General features: G+C 39.5%; 1 protein-coding gene across 1 annotated transcript in view; it reads left to right on the forward strand.

The window, feature by feature from the left end:
• The window catches only part of LOC115777110 (potassium voltage-gated channel subfamily C member 1-like), a 138656-nt gene that overhangs the window by 87871 nt on the left and 31715 nt on the right, over positions 1–19070 (forward strand). Inside the window, exons 3-5 of the mRNA XM_030724944.1 lie at positions 4622–4753; positions 7632–8493; positions 9631–9843. Of these exons, the coding sequence (XP_030580804.1) occupies positions 4622–4753; positions 7632–8493; positions 9631–9843 (1207 nt within the window). The remainder of the gene's footprint in view (positions 1–4621; positions 4754–7631; positions 8494–9630; positions 9844–19070) is intronic.

Raw genomic sequence — 19070 nt, forward strand, 5'->3', positions numbered from 1 at the left:
CGATATCCCATTCACTCTTAGCATACAGCTTGATTTCATCCATGTACAGGAGGTGGCTGATGTTTGCTCCATTCCGTAGTCGGTACCCATAGCCAGTCTTGTTGATGATCTGGCTGAGGGGATTCAGGCCTATGCAGAACAGCAGTGGGGACAGGGCATGTCCTTGGTAAATCCCACACTTGATGTTGACTTGTGCAATGGGCTTGGAGTTGGCCTCTAGTGTTGTTCTCCACATACCCATTGAGTTCTTGATGAAGGCTCTTAGGGTCCTGTTGATCTTATACAGTTCTAGGCATTCCAGAATCCATGTGTGCGGCATCGAGTTATAGGCTTTCTTGTAGTCAATCCAGGCAGTGCACAGGTTGGTCAGCTGGGTCTTACAGTCTCGAGTGATTGCTTTATCTACTAGTAGCTGGTGTTTTGCTCCCCTGGTCTCTCTGTCTATCCCTTTCTGGGCCTCGCTCATGTATTGTGCCACATGCCTACTCACCTTAGCTGCTATGATGCCTGACAGGAGTTTCCATGTTGTACTGAGGCAGGTTATGGGCCAGTAGTTGGATGGGACTGGTCCCTTCTGGGGGTCCTTGGGGTTCAGGACCGTCCGGCCTTCAGTCAGCCATTCTGGGTGTGTCTTAGCCTGTAGTAGTTGGTTTATTTTGTGCTGCCAGGCGCTCGTGGAGTGCAGTTAGCTTCTTTAGCCAGTAGGCGTGAATCATATCAGGGCCTGGTGCTGTCCAGCTCTTCATGTGTGGGACTCTTTCTTGGATGTCTGCCACTGTGATGGTTACTCGGGCCTATTCAGTGTACTTGTTGTTATTATTATTATTATTATTATTATTATTAACCAAGTTACTAAATAATCATTCATAATCATGTCTTATTTATAATCTTGCATCCTTGTCCTGGGTTCTTCACACTGCCACTCTACAAGGGTGTGTCTTGTCTACTCTCTTTATACAACTGTTGCTCTCACTTAAGATTGTTTAAATTGCCAAAGTTTGCTGATGATACCACTGAGGCAGCTCTCATCTCTGACAGCAGCAAACCTGTATACCACATGGATGTTAAACAGCTGCTGAGGTGGTGTGCACATAATCCTAATCAATCTGATCCTTAATTCATCTAAAACTAAAGAGCTGATTGTCTATTTTAGAAGGCAGTTCAATATCCCCCCTTCTCCATCATATTGGGTCAGTGATCCATTTTTATAGTGCTTACTTGCTCCTGTCTCAGACTGATGCTGAAAAGCTAATTCATGCATTTATTACTTTCAGGCTGTCCCAAAACCTACTTGAAAAGCCTTCAGCTGATCCAAAATGCTGCAGCAAGAGTACTGACAGGAACTAGAATTAGACAGCCTATTTCTCCCGTATTGTTTTCTCTTTATTGGTTCCCTGTTAAATCCAGAATTTAATTTAAAATCCTTCTTCTTACATACAAGGTCTTGAATAATCAGGTCCCACCTTATCTTAAAGAACTCATAGTACCAAATCACCCCAACAGAGCACTTCGCTCTCAGACTGCTGGTTGATTTGTGGTTTCTAGGACAATTAAGAATAGAATTTTTTTTTTTAAGATTAGGCTTAAAACCATCCTTTTTGATCATATTTATACTTCAGGCTGGATCAGGTGACCCTGAACCATCCATTAGTTATGCTGCAATAGGCCTACGCTGCTTGGGGGGCGGGGGGCGGCAGCCACTTTTCACTCCCTGTGTTTATACAGAACTCTACATTTAAGCATGAGTTATTATTATCTCTGGCTGTCTTCCACAGCACATGTTTTGTCCTGTCTCCCTTCCCTCACCCCCAATGAGGGGTGCGGCAGATGACTGCAGGTCCATGAGACTGGTTCTGCCAGAGGTTTCTTACTGTTAAAATAGAGTTTTTCCTTCCCACTGTCACCCAGTGCTTGCTCATAGGGGGCAATTTTGACTGTTGGGTTTTCTCTGTAATTATTGTATGGTTTTCACTTTACAATATAAAGCACCATGAGACAACTATTTGTTGTGATTTGGTGCTATATAAATAAAATTGAATTTAATTGAATTATTTTCTCCATCCTGACTTAGTACAGTAACACAACCAACCAAAAAAAACAACATGGTAAAGTAATACAAAGAGCCTAAAAGATTATTAGTTGCAATCTGCCTTCCATAGATTAAAACTGTGCCACCAGAATCACCAGGAACCTTAGAAGCATTATCAATGACCCCTCCCCCCCTATACTGATCCTGTACAATCTTCTCCCATCAGGCAAAAGATACATGAATATTGTTAGCAGAACATCAGACTTTTGCACTACATTTTAGATTTTATCTGTTACATGTACTCATATTTTGCATCATGCATTGTGTTGTGCTGTTTGGGTCTCGTTGGATGTGTCTTGTGATATATGTGACCACAACAAGACAAAATTTATTTCAACTATGTTGTTGAAATAGCTACCATAATCTTTAATTTGTATGAACTTGTAATGAGTTCCACAATATCATAACTCAGCAAGTTTTTTTCGTTATATTATTTTCAATTTTTTGAATCTCATTTCTGTTACAAATTGTGTTTAATAATTAAATTGAATAAACTGAGCAAACAGCCTTCCATATAATATATTCAGCAATCTTGTCTTTAGTATATTTCTGAATAAAATTAACAGAGCACAGGCTAATCTTTAAAAGTTAGCCAGTCTAGGTTAGCATATTTACACATTTATATTAGTTTTTTAAGAGAATTACAATGCAAAATGTACAGTGATCCCTCACCTACCGCAGGGGTTACGTTGCAGAGATCCCTGCGATATGTGAAAATCCGCAAAGTATCTGCATTATGTTTAATATATATTTATTTCATTATTTATATATATTTAAGGCTCTATAAACACTTCCCACACTCCTATAAACCTTTCCCACACACTTACTACAACTTGAATGATAAAGATTATAGAAGACTGTAGCTGTGCAGTACTGATGGCGATGAAGATGGTGCAGTATCTTTGCCCTTGGTTGTTACTTCTGTTTTCACTAAAGGCATGTAACTTATCTCTTCATCCAAGTTATGAACATAGTTATGGGGTGTTACAGAATACCTATATACCACAAAAACCCAGCAATATAGTGAAAACGGTGCAAAACAGAATTAGTAATGTATATTTTTTTAAATCCACGATACAGTGAAGCCATAATAAGTGAACTGCAATATAGCAAGGGACAACTGTATAGCTTTATTTTTGAGGTGCTTATAACTTTTTTATTTTTTTTTTACTGGGCAAGATCACATAAAAATAATCCTGCTCTAACAGAAATTCATGCTAATGCTGAAGCATTCAAAGCTTATTTTTTAATATTTGATGTCACTGATGTTGAAACTTTTTTCACCACTGATTGCCCTGCATTCATTTTACAACATGTGTGGCCATGTTAAGACTGAAAATAATAATGGCCCGAAACAGCTACTCTGAGATACTCCACACATTGCATGTAAACAAGGATTAAGAGACTAGCAGCAAACCAGGCAATGTGGTGATTTTGATGGCACCCCCACTCAACAAAGTCACCAGAATCCAAATATCACAACATGGGCAAGTGCAGCGTGCATGGCTGAGTCGGGGTGAGGGGAAGATAAGGGGAAGGATAGGGGAAAGGGAGAGCCACAAAGTTGAGTTGGCAACATGCATCCGCTCTCATGCAGCCGCACCGTCCAGATGCAAAAACAGAGCTCCCACACCACCACCATGAGGATTGAAACATTTTTAAGTTCAACAGGCATGTACATTAATTGAAATGTGTTTTCATAATGGCACTCACAATGGTAAATGGACTAGTTCTTATATAGCACTTTTCTACTCTGAGTAAGCACTCAAAGCGCTTATACAACACGTTTACATTCACACCAGCACTTCCTAAACTAAGTGCTTTTTAATTGTCTAACATTCACCCACATTCATACTCCAACGCTTGCGTCAGACAGCAACTTGGGGTTCAGTATCTTGTCCAAGGATACTTTGGCATGCAGCCTGGAGCAGCCAGGAATCAAATCACCAACCTTCTGATCAGTAGGTGACCTGCTCTACCTCCTGAACTAAAGCCACCCCAATGCTGCATGATATTTCAGATTTGTTATTCATTTATTCATTACATTTACTCTGCATCTCCTTTTCTCTTTGAAATACATAGACAAACATACACACAGAGGCTCTGTCCAGTTTATTTCTTGTACATTTCTTTTCCTTTACACCCAAATTTCCCCTCTGTGGGACAATAAAGGCTGTTTCTTCTTCTTCTTCTTCTTCCTTGAGCTCTCTGACTGTGTTATCAGTGGGGTTGTAGCACTAAGCACCTTTGCACTGAATTGACAGCATTCCTCCACACTCTCTCCAGTGTGTTGTTGGTGCCCCCTTGCTGCAGTCTCTTGACAAGACCACTGCTTTCCACATACTGCAATGTTTCAAACCCCTCCTTCTCTATCACCACCAACAGCAGCAATCATATAAACACTAAAATGTTAGTGACAAAAAAATCAAACCAGTCAGAGAAATGAGCTGGTGTGACAGTGACCTGGTTAAAATATGCTTGCAAAATGTAACAATTTTCTTGCTCTCTTCCCCTCTCACTCTTTCTCTGCAGTATGTGGCATTTGCCTCACTATTCTTCATCCTGCTCTCCATCTCTACATTCTGCCTGGAGACCCATGAAGCCTTCAACACCATCTACAACAAAACAGAGAATTTCACCAGTGGCAACGTGACACATGAGGAGGTATGGTGAAGTTTTAGTGGCATGGCTTGCCTAACCACATTAAGACTGGCTTTATATATCTAGAGGAAGTGAGGTGGTGACCTGCCCTAACCAGAGATTTTAATCCGTTGCAGAGAGCATAAGTGGGTAATGTTCATGCCTTGTTTTTCTTCTGTAATAATACCTTAGAGCATTGTCTTTGTAATTTTCACTCTAATTCTCCTTATTTCTAAACCATATTTTTTGGCTCATCACTGGACAAAGCAATCAGAAGAGTTACATTTCATATGCTTATCACCCCACAACCAACTGTAATATACAGCTTATTATATTTTCTAGCAGTACAAACACATGTCACAAACCATGTCATGCAATTTTGCAGAGTTTGAAATTCTATCAGTCATTATAAACTTAGTGAAGTCTGTTAGCTAGTTCAGGCACACAGATCATAACATGACTCCCTTTTTTCACATCGTACAACTACCACACACACTCTCCCAGTTCTATTTAAGGCATAGATTTTCCCATCTCTTCCTCTGACATGTTGATGCTGTTGCTGCCCTGTATCACTGCCTGGTAATAATAAGAGCGAGCAGTTAATGTGGTCCCCTCTCAGTATGCTCAACAGGGCTCCCAGGGGGCAAATGTAGTATAGAAATATAGTAAAGAAACCTTAAAAAGGTGGATTAGACATTTGCATTAGTCTAGCGGGATCTGAAAATTTTCAGGGAGGAAATTATAACGGGTATGTTACCCACTACTAATTTCTAGGGACCCTTCTCTTTAAAGAGAACCAAAGAGAGGGACCCAAACCATACCAGCAAAATGCCCACTACAGTATAACAGAGCCCCACAAAACACTAACAGTACCCAAATACTCAAAAAACTGAAACACAAAGAAAAAATATACCAAATTGCAAAACCTCAAACTCAAAACACTGGGCAAAAGGCCCAGGACCATGACAAAACTTTGTGAGCTAGATTTAAGTTTCCTTTATTGAGGATCATGGCTCTTACTGCTACTATTACTGACCAGTTTTATGTAATGTCATCTTTAATGACAGGGGGGTTACATAGAATTTAGAAACACACTTTTTGTTTGTTTTGAACAGAGTTTTGTTGTCAGAAAATGAAGGACAAAACTGCTGAAGAAATTGTACTGAATATAATTGAGTGGGACTATAAAGTATAGAAGCTTCTAATAATGAGACGATAGAACAATGACCTTGGAGAATCATGATACTATGCCCCTGTATGCATGTAGTGAGTTTGACAAGTGGTTGTTGTGCTGAGAACATTTGTATGATAACCCTATCAGATTTGGAGATGAAAAAAGTTTATCCCCTAACTTAAATGCTTGTTGATTAGTTCTACCTAAACATGCATTTAGAAATGTGAATAACACCTATTTTAAAGTCTTAAAAATAGAATTAGAACGAATTTAGAATGATTATAATTATTTATATATATAAATGATTATAATGAAATTATAAAACACAAACTGAAGCCTAAAAATTTTTTTTGAAAGATTTTAGAGCAGAAAGCATCTGAATGGTAAATGGACTAGTTCTTATATAGCGCTTTTCTACTCTATCTGAGCACTCAAAGTGCTTATACAACATGTTTACATCCACCCTTATGGGCTTCAGATAGTTGTAGCCATTTGAGAAAGAGCAGTAGTTCCATAAGTTTGGACCCTGCAGCTAATGGAAATCTGAATCATCACATTTAGTGAGGCAAGTTATGCTATGCAGTAAAAAGCATTTCACTTCACATGATACTTGTCTGCGGTTGTGTACTGTGGTTATAGTGGGCTGGAACAATCTGGAACAGGATTCCAACATCTTCAGTTAATGAGCAATTACATTTAATAAGCAGGTTTATGCATTTTACTGTTGAATTAGTTAATTTTTTTGTGTGCTACAGCCTGGCATTGCTTTTGGTGAAAGCATGGAGATACTTGCTTAGTAATCAGAAAACATATTTGCTAGTCTCATTTTATTTTAACACAGCCCACTTACACCTTCACCCATTTTTCTTTTAGTTGCTGTGGCGTGTTACATCTAGCTAACCTGCAGAAGAGGAGCAAGCATAATCAGAGTAACTTATTTTTTGAAGTGGCAGGGATTTTTAAATGAACAAATCAACAAGTATCAGCAAATACACAAATGTTTTCTGTGCAGATTGTCACAAAATGTGAATGTTGGGTGTTGTACAGTTGTATTTCCCAGGGAGAGGAAAAAAGTGTTACACTGAGAGATGACGAAAGACAAAAGAAAGACAGGATAGGAAAGGAAATAACTGTTCAGCAAGTGAAATTTTATAAACTGAAAATGTACATTTTTACATGTAGAATTTTAAATCAGATATTGGCTATATGCATGTTATTTTGGTGAATTATATTCATGTGAAATGTGGTATTAAAGTATTCTAATTTATATTTACTAATTGCTAAATGTTTTATTACTATTAGATTGTTAGCAATGTATAGATGTATACTAATACTTTTGGTTGGTAACAACTTGCTGGTCCTTGATACAATCTACTGTGAACTTAATTCCATGGTGGAAAAATATATTAAGATATTATATTATGTATAATATACTATTATTACTATTAGAGTACTATTATATTAAGATAATATGCATGCCAGTAGTGTACATCATCATGGTAGTCCTAACTTTGGCATCTTTGCACAGCCTTTTTTTAAAGTTTGCCTACAAATGCTGCAGGGCTGTCTAAGCACAAATGCTGAGTGGCTGAGGGAGTATTCCCTGAGATATGACACAAATGTTGCTCTCAGCTCATCAACCACTTTTGGACATGTGCCTCTGTATGTTGTAAGGAATGAATTCATTACAAAATCAACTTAATTATTAAATTTTTTTCTTCTCTGCAGATTGTGTATGAGGTGGTCACAGACAGCTGGCTCACATATGTGGAGGGTGTCTGCGTCATCTGGTTCACCATTGAAGTGATGGCACGTGTCATCTTCTGTCCTGACAAGGCAGAGTTCTTCCGCAGTGCCCTCAACATAATAGACTTTGTGGCAATAGTTCCCTTTTACCTGGAGGTGGCGCTGAGTGGCCTCTCCTCCAAAACAGCCAAAGATGTTCTGAGCTTCCTGCGTGTAGTACGTTTTGTCCGTATTCTACGTATATTCAAGCTGACCCGCCACTTTGTTGGTTTACGTGTCCTGGGCCATACGCTGCGGGCTAGCACCAATGAGTTCCTGCTGCTCATCATCTTTCTGGCACTAGGCGTCCTCATCTTTGCTACCATGATCTACTATGCTGAACGCATTGGTGCTGACCCAGATGATCCAACAGCTGCGGCCCACACCTACTTCAAGAACATCCCTATTGGCTTCTGGTGGGCTGTGGTGACAATGACCACATTGGGATATGGGGATATGTTTCCTAAAACATGGTCAGGAATGCTTGTGGGTGCTCTTTGCGCCTTGGCTGGTGTGCTAACAATTGCCATGCCAGTGCCTGTCATTGTAAATAACTTCGGCATGTACTACTCCCTGGCCATGGCCAAGCAGAAGCTCCCCAAGAAGAGGAACAAGCACATTCCCAGAGCACCACAACCAGGCAGTCCAAACTACTGCAAGCCAGATGCCCTGGCAATGGCAACAGCATCTCCACATAGGCTGATGGGTAATGTGCTTGGGCCTGGTATGGTGGGATCTGGCAGCATGATGGGTACCGGAGACTGCCCATTGGCACAGGAGGAGATCATTGAGATCAACCGGGCAGGTGAGTAACTGGACATAGCTGAGCTATGAGGTTGAGTAATCTTTAAACTACATGTGTCTTGATGTGTGTGGGAGGGGAAGCTTTCTTTAAGTGAAGTTGCTATAAAAATGACATATTCTTATCTTAAGTTCAGCATCAACATGTAAAGGTCCACAGAAGCAGGGTGTCCAGGACAACACTTAATAAGAATAAGGTATTATTGGTTTAGTTGACAATTTGGTGTATAGTTTTGTCCAAAAATATTAATATACAGGGCCCTAGGGCCCCTTAAAAAAAAAAAAAAACCTGTGGTGACTTCTTTTTATTTATTCAACTGATTTATTATTTTTTTCCGTCCATTCTCGTCCACTTAAACAGTCTATCCTAGCTGTCATAGGGCAAGATGCAGGGTATATCCTGTACAGGTTGCCAGCCTAACACAGAGAGACAGACAACCATTTACACCTATGGGCAATAGAATCACCAAATAACCTAACCCACTACCTGCATGTTTTTAAATATCTGCAGAACAAAACTGAATTATGAATAAAGGCAACTTTTGCTGGCAATCTCTCGCCAATCCTTTCATCCTCATTGACACTGCCGTATCAAGATTAACGTGGAAGCCTATGTACTAATATTGAAAAGTTTTGCAAGATTTCGCAAAAGTAACTCGGGCTCTCGCAAAACTTTTGCGAGATATCGCCAAAGTGCCTCTTTTCTTTTCCTCACGTTTTTTTTCCCCCCGTGTCCCTTGGTTCCATAATTCTAGGCTCAGCAACCAAGACGAGAGAATCCCCACCTGCCCCTTTCCTTCTGTTAGAACGTGTCTGTCAGACCATGGTAGAAAGCCACATGCACCACACAGCAGGCAGAGGGCGCCAATTACCCCACAAAGTGGAGTAGTGCGGTAGGCATTGCTGCGGCAATCGCAATGCGTTGGGGGGGAGGGGGCGGTCATGCCGCCCTAGATGAAAAGCCACCCTGGGCGGCTGCCCATATTGCCCATATCAGAAACTGCCACTGATTACAATGAGATTGGAAGGCCACTCCTGTTTTAAAAACTAAAGGAAAAACTAAAATCCCTTTTAATTACTTTTTACTACTGTCCCCCCCTTTTATTTTTTACTACCACCCCCATCCCTTTTTTATAACCAGACTCCAAGCAGAACGGTGATGCAGCAGCCAATGCTGCAGCCCTGGCCAATGAGGACTGCCCTACCATTGACCAGGTCCTTGGAGATGAGCGTAGCCCGGCCACTGGTGGGCTTGGCTCCACCACCAGCCGGGAGCGCTACCCACATGACCGGGCTTGCTTCCTGCTGAGTGCAGGGGAATTCCAGCGCACGACAGATGGGAACGTTCGGAAAGGTAAGGGGGCAGACAGGGGATAAGGTCAATACTGAGGGCAAGAGAGTAGGTGGAGTGAGGAGAGGGCGGTACTTGACAGCAGAGGGCTAGCCCTTGACACATGGTCTTGATTGATATCAACCAACATGTGTATAGTGTGTGAAAACATCAAGACAACCATGTAACCTATGCACCAAGAAATATCAGTTGCACACACATACATATTTACTAAGGATGAAGTTAATTACAACAATAAGAGAACATTACTCAAGCAATAAAAATATTCAACAAATACATTATGTTGTAGTTTAAAATAAAATTATTAAGAAAGGTCAAATCATCAACACATGCAAACTTTAATTTTCCTCACGCCATACTTAATGCAGGCTTAGTTTTGTAGTCTCACTTTTTTGAGACTGTTCATTATCATGAACTCTCTTCTGTGGCACATGTAACACATCCATGTGTGCTGAATGGCATCAAAGATTCAGCTCCTTCCCACATTCCAAGTATGTAATTGCAGAAGAAGTTCCCTAAATTCATTTATCCTCCATCTGTACTGCAGAGGTTGCTGCAGCGATACAGTCTGACCCTCAAGTCACTCGATTTACTGTGCTGAAACACAATAGTAATAATGGCAGTTTTTTGTGTGAGCAATGATTCTGATTCTGCACTGAGGTGACTGAAGAGTCATAGTAGTACTGCAGTGGCCTTCACTCTTTGTGCCAAACTCTTTTCAGATAGCTAAGCTGCTTCATTTTGAAACACTGCCCTTTTTGAGGGATTATTTCAACTGTAGTTTTCCCACAGGTAGGTATTGCACAGCTAACATTGCTTTATATTTTTATACTGTCAAAAAATAAAATGAAAAATTAAATATAAACATAACAAAACAATGCTGTTAGGTAAACACCTACATGGATCTCTAGTGGTATTGTAAGTTATAGCTTTATCTGACTTTAGAGAAAACTGTTTGACAGTTTGATAAAATGATGATTATGTTGTCTCTCCCTATGTACAATGATCATGGGCAAGATAATTATATATATATATATATATATATATATATATATATATATGTAGCACACAAAAAAAATAGTCTACTTTGCAATACTAGATGTGTTTATGTGTTTAGCATACAGGAGGCAGAACACACAATGCTTATGAATACATATGAATGTAAAAGAGAAAATCCATTAAAACAGCTGGAATTTAAGTTGTTTGTTACATGATTTAACCCATTATTCAAACTGGAGGAAATCATACAATTTTTTAGTGTGTGTTCCATGAAGGTGAAGGAACAAGTCACCCAGTGCAAAGGTGTGGATTGCTGTTTCTGGACAACAGTGGGGCCTTTGCAGCTCATTCTCTTTCTGGGCTTTGTTCACAGTAAGAAACATATAGAAAGCCATTCAGCACTGTGATATTCTAAATATTTAAGTCTTGTTTTGAAATTAAACTCTTCTATGTACATGTGCTGTTCATATTTGATCTGCCTGAACAGATGGATCAAATGAGTTTCAATGTGTTCTCAGTCAAGCTTCTTCATTGTTCTGCTGTTTCTCTCATTGTGCCACTCTTATCTATATCATTGCATAGATTATTTTTCTCATTTTTCTACATTGAAGTTAACAGTTCATTCTTTGTCTCTCTCTCTCTTTCCCACACTCTCTTATTTTCCATCTTCACTCTCTTTTCTATTTATTATTCATCCAATGATTCTTACTTTGCTCCTTTCTGCTGCTGCTGCTTATTGTCCTCCAGCTGTCCCCAGTTTTTTTCTCCTCATCCACTTTTATCAACATGACCTGCCACACTCAGAAGTTCCCCCTGACTTCTCTCTTTTTTTTTTTTTTAAACCATTCTTACAATCTTTCTACAACAGTTCCCAGATTCTCTCTCTCTCACACACACACACACACACACACACACACACACACACACACACACACACACACACACACACACACACACACACACACACACACACACACACACACAAAATGCTGCACAATACACACCACACACACAGATGGCTTAGAATTAATCAGTCTTACATCATCCCTGAGAGAGGACTGGTTCAAGCTGGAGGAGCCTCTGCTACAGCAGGAGCTCAGTGTTCATTCCACCTCCTCCTGGATCAAACCACAGATACACAGAGGTAGCACAAAACACCCTTAATAATACCACTTGCGTACATAGACCAAAGATTAGACTAATAGTTTAAAGTTGATTTAACTGCATTACGAAATATTGCAATAGATAACATTTGAATGCATTTGAGTAGATCACTTGTAATTAATGCAACATTTAGAGTAGACTACACAAAGCTATTTTGTAGATTAGAGCAGCTATATAATTTTTTTCAATTTCATCAGCTTTAAGAAGAAGAAGAAACAGCCTTTATTGTCTCACAGAGGGGAAATTTGGGTGTAACAGCAGCCGCAGTTATTATAAATATAAATATAATAATTTACATTATTAAGAAAAAGAATATATATATAAAAACAACAAAAAAGATTAACCATAATAATAATAATAACAGTAATACTAATAATAATAATACTATATACAATGTACATAATGTGCCTGTGTGTTGAACCTTAACAGGCCGGACTATTTACAATATATTATATATTATCCTACAATGTGTAGGTTATTGTGGTTTTGTTGGGAGCAGTGATGGTTATAGTTTAATTAGACTACACTAAATTAAGATGAGACTGAAACCAGTTGAAACTAAACTAGATTAGAATCAAGTAGACCAGACTAAATCACTGCATTAGAGGAGGCTGGATTTTATGAAAGAGTAGATTATATTTGATCATATTTGGTGTCATGGACCGCTGTGGCAGGCAGGATGAGGCAGACCCCAAAAGCAGGACACCAAAGGCAAAAGCTTCACGTAGAATTTAAGCTTTATTAACTTGAGTGTAACAGAGGACGGGCTGGACAGGAGCCAGCAGCACAAACTTCAACGCGACTTGACTATTTGGCATGGACAAAAACATGAGGCACACAGCAGGAACAGAGGACATCAAACACACGCACACACGTCAGGAGAGAAGATACCGTAAATGGGTAGTAAGACTTGGTGTTAGGGTATGCTGGAAAAAAATGATAAAAATAAGTCAGAAGTGTTCTTGAGTGTTCCAGAAAGCCTTGATGAAAGCCACCTGTTACAAAGACATAGACCATGTTCAGCTGAACAACAGTTGGAGCATACAATAAGTTCCAATGGTCAGTGGGTGTGGTTATAGTCCCTAAAAAATAATAACAATAATAATCGGATTCATCTCATTAGCAATAACCCCAACCCCTATCATAAGTCCAACCCTAGGCAAGAGAATGTGTATTAAATTCTTCTTGACAGTCAGGGAACAAAGAAAATATGAATTCTAACTGAAACATGTCAAAAACTACTCCGGGGTCAGAGACTTAAGACAGATAGCTATCATTTGTTTAGTAAAAACGACCTGACAAAGGGCAAGGGAAAACACAGACACTATATACACACACATGAGGTAACAAGAGGAGAGTGGAAACATCTTGGTAGACCAGGTGAACAGACTTATATGGTAAATGGACTAGTTCTTATATAGCGCTTTTCTACTCAGTATGAGCACTCAAAGCGCTTATACAACCTGTTTGCATTCACCCATGCACTCCCATTCATACAAGCACTTCCATTTTTACGAAGCTAAGTGCTTTTTAATTAACTAACATTCACACGCATTCATACTCCGACAGAACGGTCGGAGAGCAACTTGGGGTTAAGTATCTTGCCCAAGGATACATTGGCATGTAGCCTGGAGTAGCCAGGATTCGAACCGCTGACCTTCCGATCAGTAGGTGACCTGCTCTACCTACTGAGCTACAGCCATACCAGGTGAACAGACTTATACGAGACAAGGGGAAGCAATACTAACACAACGCACACAGAACAGGAGACGGCAATATAAAACATGAATTATAAACAAGACAACACAGAGGACTTGACAAAGGAGGCTGACATACAGATAAATAACTAATAGACACAACTAAAGATATAATAAAAACAGAACAACACCAAAAATAACTCAAAACACTGGGCCACTACCACAGACCCATAACATATGGTGTGATTAGACTTCAATCAGACTTGGCAGAATTAGAATATATTAGAAGAAAAAGATTACAGTACACTATAGACTAGATTAGAACAATCTGCTTAGGCCGCATGTACTAAAAGTACCACCACTTAAATGAACTCTCAACTTCTAAGTTATCTTCACTGGTGACTGTAATCCTAACCCTCTGATATCAGAATTTTTTTTGACATCTTGTCAATCAAGGGACACAAGAAATAATCATTCTAACTGACACACATCAAAATTACCCCCCCCCCCCCCCCCACCCCAAAAAAAAAAAAAAAAAAAAAAAAAAAGGAAAACATGGGGTTAGGGTTTGGGCAAAGGTTTGGGACTAGGGTTAGGGTTGCAATGTTAAACTAGACTATATGCACTACAACAGATCAGGTTAGGGTAATTTCTGTTCAGTTCAGTTAGAATAGAATAGAACAGTGCAAGTTAGACCCCTGATTACGTCAGAATAAATTACTATATCATATTAAATTAAAACAGATTAAAGTGGATACAATCAAACTAAACCAGTTACCTTACTTCTTGATAGCTTTAAATGTTTATTCAATTTCACTCCATGTATATTAAAATTACAGTAAAGTTAAAGACAGTGCTGAGAAAAAAGTATTTGCCCAATTCCTGATTTTTCATTGTTTACATATTTGTCATGGCTTTATGTTTTAGATCATCAAACAAATTTTTTAATTCGACAACGATAACTAAAGTAAATACAAAATGCAGTTTTTAAATGATTATTTAATTTATTACATGAGAAAAGCTATTCAAACCTACCTGCTGCAATGTGAAAAATTATTTTCCCCCTAAACCTAATAAATGGTTGTGCATGTTTGAATCATGCACCTGCCATAACTGGAATGACTCTCTTACATCACTGTGGTGGATTTTTGGTCACTCTTCTTTGCAGAATTGTTTTAATTCACCCACAGTTGAGGGTTTATGAGTATGAATGGCCTGTTAAGGTCATTCCAAATCATCTCAATGGATGGATTTAAGTCTGGAATTTGACAGGGCCACTGTGTCTGTAGGTTCTCAGTCATCCGGGTCATAGTAGTCTCTGGAGCTTGAAAAAAGGTGACTGGACTTCTTTTTGTTTCTTGAAGATGTTTCACCTCTTGTCCAAAAGGCTTCTTCAGTTCTCAAACCAAATGGTGGAAAGACCCAGGTATTTAAACCCCTGTGGGTGTAGTCCCCTGGAGGTGGTCAAAACCCAAGAAGTAGAAGCCTTCACTCGCCACATCAAGTGAGTCGATAAATACATAAGTTTTACCAGGGAGGACACCAGGGACAACAAGTTACCATTCCTGTGTTTATTAAGGAAGATGGAAGCCCATACACACAGACCAGTATCTCCTCTTTGACTCCCACCACCCTCTGGAACACAAACTTGGGGTGATCAGGACCCTGCAACACCAGTCAGAAAGCGTTCCTTCTAAGGCAGAAGGAAAACAAAAGGAACACGTACATATTGATAAAGCCATGAAAACATGTGGTTATCCAACTGGGCTTTCATCAAACCAACCAATATGCACAGGTAAGAAGGTCAAACACAATCTAGGAAGAATAAGAATGACAAGAAGAACAACATTGTCATCCCTTATGTGGCAGGCTTGTCAGAGAAACACAGAAGAATTTTCTCCAAGTATGACATCTCAGTATACTTTAAACCAAGTCACGCCCTAAGGCAAAAACTGGTTCATCCCAAGGACAAACCCCCCAAACACAAGATCAGCAATGTAGTGTATGCTGTCCACTGCAGTGAATAGTGCTTGGACCTCTACATTGGAGAAACCAAACAGCCTCTTCACAAATCAATGGCACAACATAGAAGAGCCACCTCAGTAGGACAAGACTCAGCTGTACATCTGCATCTGAAGGAGAAAGGGCACTCTTTTGAGGATGCCAGTGTTCACATTTTGGACAGGAAAGACAGATGGTTTAAAAAAGGAGTAAAAGAAGCCATCTATGTCCACTGTGAACAACCATCATAGAACAGAGGAGGTGGATTATGTCACCAACTTTCCCCCGCTTACAGTGCTGTCCTAAGCTCCCTTCCCAGACGTCTCTACCCCATTCCATTAAATGGAGCGAAGTTCCAAATTGGTTTCACCTGAAACCACAGTTTGTAATGAACCACACCTTGGTGCATGTGATCATGCATATGAACAATAGAGGGTCATATCCACCTCCAGGGGACTACACCCACAGGGGTTTAAATACCTGGGTCTCTCCACCATTTGGTTTGAGAACTGAAGAAGCCTTTTGAATGAGAGGTGAAACGTCTTCAAGAAACAAAAAGAAGTCCAGTTGACTTTTTTTTCAAGCTCCAGAGACTGACGGGACCACTCCACAACCTTCACCTTTATTTATATGGGGCCAGGTAGGATTGGATAGCTTTTTGTGTGTAATAAAAATAAAAAATAAGAAATTCTTTTGCTTATCACTATGCACTGGAGTACAGGAGAGATACTAAAGTCAATATCAAGATCAGGTCACACACACAACACGAAGCCCTCCAGTACACTCAAAATGTCATTTACACACACGCACACACACACACACACGCGCACACACACACACACACACACACACACACACACACACACACACACACACACACAGACTTATATACTGAGATTTATATAGTTTTCTTGTTACTGTAAAGCTTTTAAGCATGTTTCCACATCATACAGTGAATATCTATTGTGTGTAGGGTGGTGGGTGCATATACATGTATGTGTTTTTGTATGTGTCTGTGTGTTTGTATGTTTATTTTATGAAATTCAGTCTGTGTTTGTAATTTAAATGATGTGCAAAGGGAAATAATGTATTTGGCTTCTATATGTAGGATGTATTTTCACAACTAATTATTTTCAGTTGTGTTCATCAAACCATTATTGGCCCAGGATAACTCCTCAGCATTTGCTTCAATATACTCTGCATTGTCTCTTGACACAGATACTTACCTATATATGAATTATGTTTTCTCCATCCATCCATCCATTTTCTGCGGCTTATCAGGTTCATGTTGTGGGGGCAGCAGTCTAAGTAGAAATGCCCAGTTCAGTTCAATTCAATTCAATTTTATTTATATAGAAGAACCAGGCTCAGGCAGGGGCAGCCATCTTCTGCCAAAAAGTTGGGGTGAGGGGAGGGAGACAGGAAAAATGACACTGTGCAAGAGAGCCAGAGATTAGAGTTTGTGGCCATAGATGAGGACAGGAACATAGACCAGTAAACTGACAGCTTCACTTTCACGCTCAGCTCCCTCTTCATTACAACAGGTAATGCATCTCCCAGTCCACTCTCTTCTCTCTCATGAACAAGACCCCAAGACAAGACACTTTAAAAAGATGTTTAAACTCCTCCACTTGGAGGCCTGAAACATGGTCTTCAGTTGAGGATCATGATCTCAGACTCAGGTGCTGATTCTCATCCTATCCGCTTCACACTTGGCTGCAAACTGCTCAAGCTGGAGGTCACTGCATGATGAGGCCAAGAAAACTACATCACCTGCAAAGAGCAGAAATGCGATCCTAAGGCCACCAAAGTGGAGACCCTCTGCTACCTGGCTGCACCTAGAAATTCCATCCATAAAAGTTATGAACAGAATCAGTGACAAAGGGTAGCCCTGGTGGAGTCCAACTCTTACTGGGAATGAGAAACTGCTAGAAATGCAAATGGTTGTGCAGGAACTAAATATCGCATAGAAACAAGCCAGTCACCCCATACTTCTAGAGCACTGCCCACAGGATGCTCTGAGGGATGCAGTCAGATGCCTTCTCCAAGTCCACAAAAAACGTGGACTGGGCAAACTCCCATGCTCTCTCACACAACATTGAAAGAACAAAGAGCTGGTCTAGTGTTCCATGACAAGGACAGAAACCACATTGCTCCTCTTGAATATGAGGTTCAACTAATGGAGAGACTCTCCTTTCCAGCTCCGTGACATAGACCTTTTTGGGGGTGGGGCTTAAAAGTGGTATCCCTCTGAAACTGGAGCACACTCTCTGGTGTGACTTGAACAAAATTCTATCAATGACACAAATTTTGATCACAGTTAAGCTAGGTACGAGTAATGTATGTTGAATGTGACATGTGAAACAAATGCAAATAGAGAACATAAAATTAGATTTGCAGGGTGATGATGAAATGACCATACTATATAGGAAAATCAAAAGAATTGGAATTTGTAATAAATCTTTTTGAAAAACACATATTATGTTAATAATTGCTGTATGTTATGATGATGTTTGTGCAAAGTTTTGGTCAGGCTGGCCCTCCCATTAAGGAGAGGCTAGGGTATATACAGACAAATACATACAGCACAGCTTTGCATATGAATATGGCAGTTCTCTTGCCTTGGGAAATTTGGACTCATGTAATTTTGGTTTGGACTCACAAAACTCGGCTTCAGAAGAGACATACGAGTCAACTGAGAAAAAACAGACTCACTGATGTAATGTTAATATTAATTGAAGTCACTATGTGTGTATATAGGTCACTCTTGTATGGTATTATCAATATAGTGATACTTTTTAGAGTCAAGCTAAATCCAGGCACTAAACAATATTGTAGCACATTTTATTGAATCTTACTTATTATTACTTATTGATATGTGGGTGGTTGTATCTCAGAAGGTTTGAGCAGGTCACCTAAGGTTGATGGTTCAATTTCTGGCTGCTCTAGTCTGCGTGCCAAAGTATCCAAGTTGCTCTCCAGTGTAATGTTTTATAGAAAGCACTTAGAAATAACTGCTTCCATGAATGTGTTTGAATGGGTGAATGAGACATGTTGTATAAAGCGCTTTCAATGCTCAGAGTAGAAAAGCACTATATAAGAATCAATTCATATACTACTCTTCAGTGGAGAATACAATACAGTTCTAATGCTGATGCTAATGCTAGATAAGGAGGACCAGTAGCAGAATAGAAAAGGACACATTACTAAGGATTAAAAATTAAACTAGGGCTGCATAAAACGATTATTTTAGTAATCGAGTATTCTATCGATTATTCCATCGATTAATTGAGTAATCGGATAAGAAATACTTTTTTTATTAACAGTTTATCTGCATATTTTAACTTCCGTACTGCAGTTTTTCGCCTG

This window comes from Archocentrus centrarchus, unplaced genomic scaffold (genome assembly GCF_007364275.1).
Source record: "Archocentrus centrarchus isolate MPI-CPG fArcCen1 unplaced genomic scaffold, fArcCen1 scaffold_43_ctg1, whole genome shotgun sequence".
NCBI lineage: Eukaryota > Metazoa > Chordata > Actinopteri > Cichliformes > Cichlidae > Archocentrus > Archocentrus centrarchus.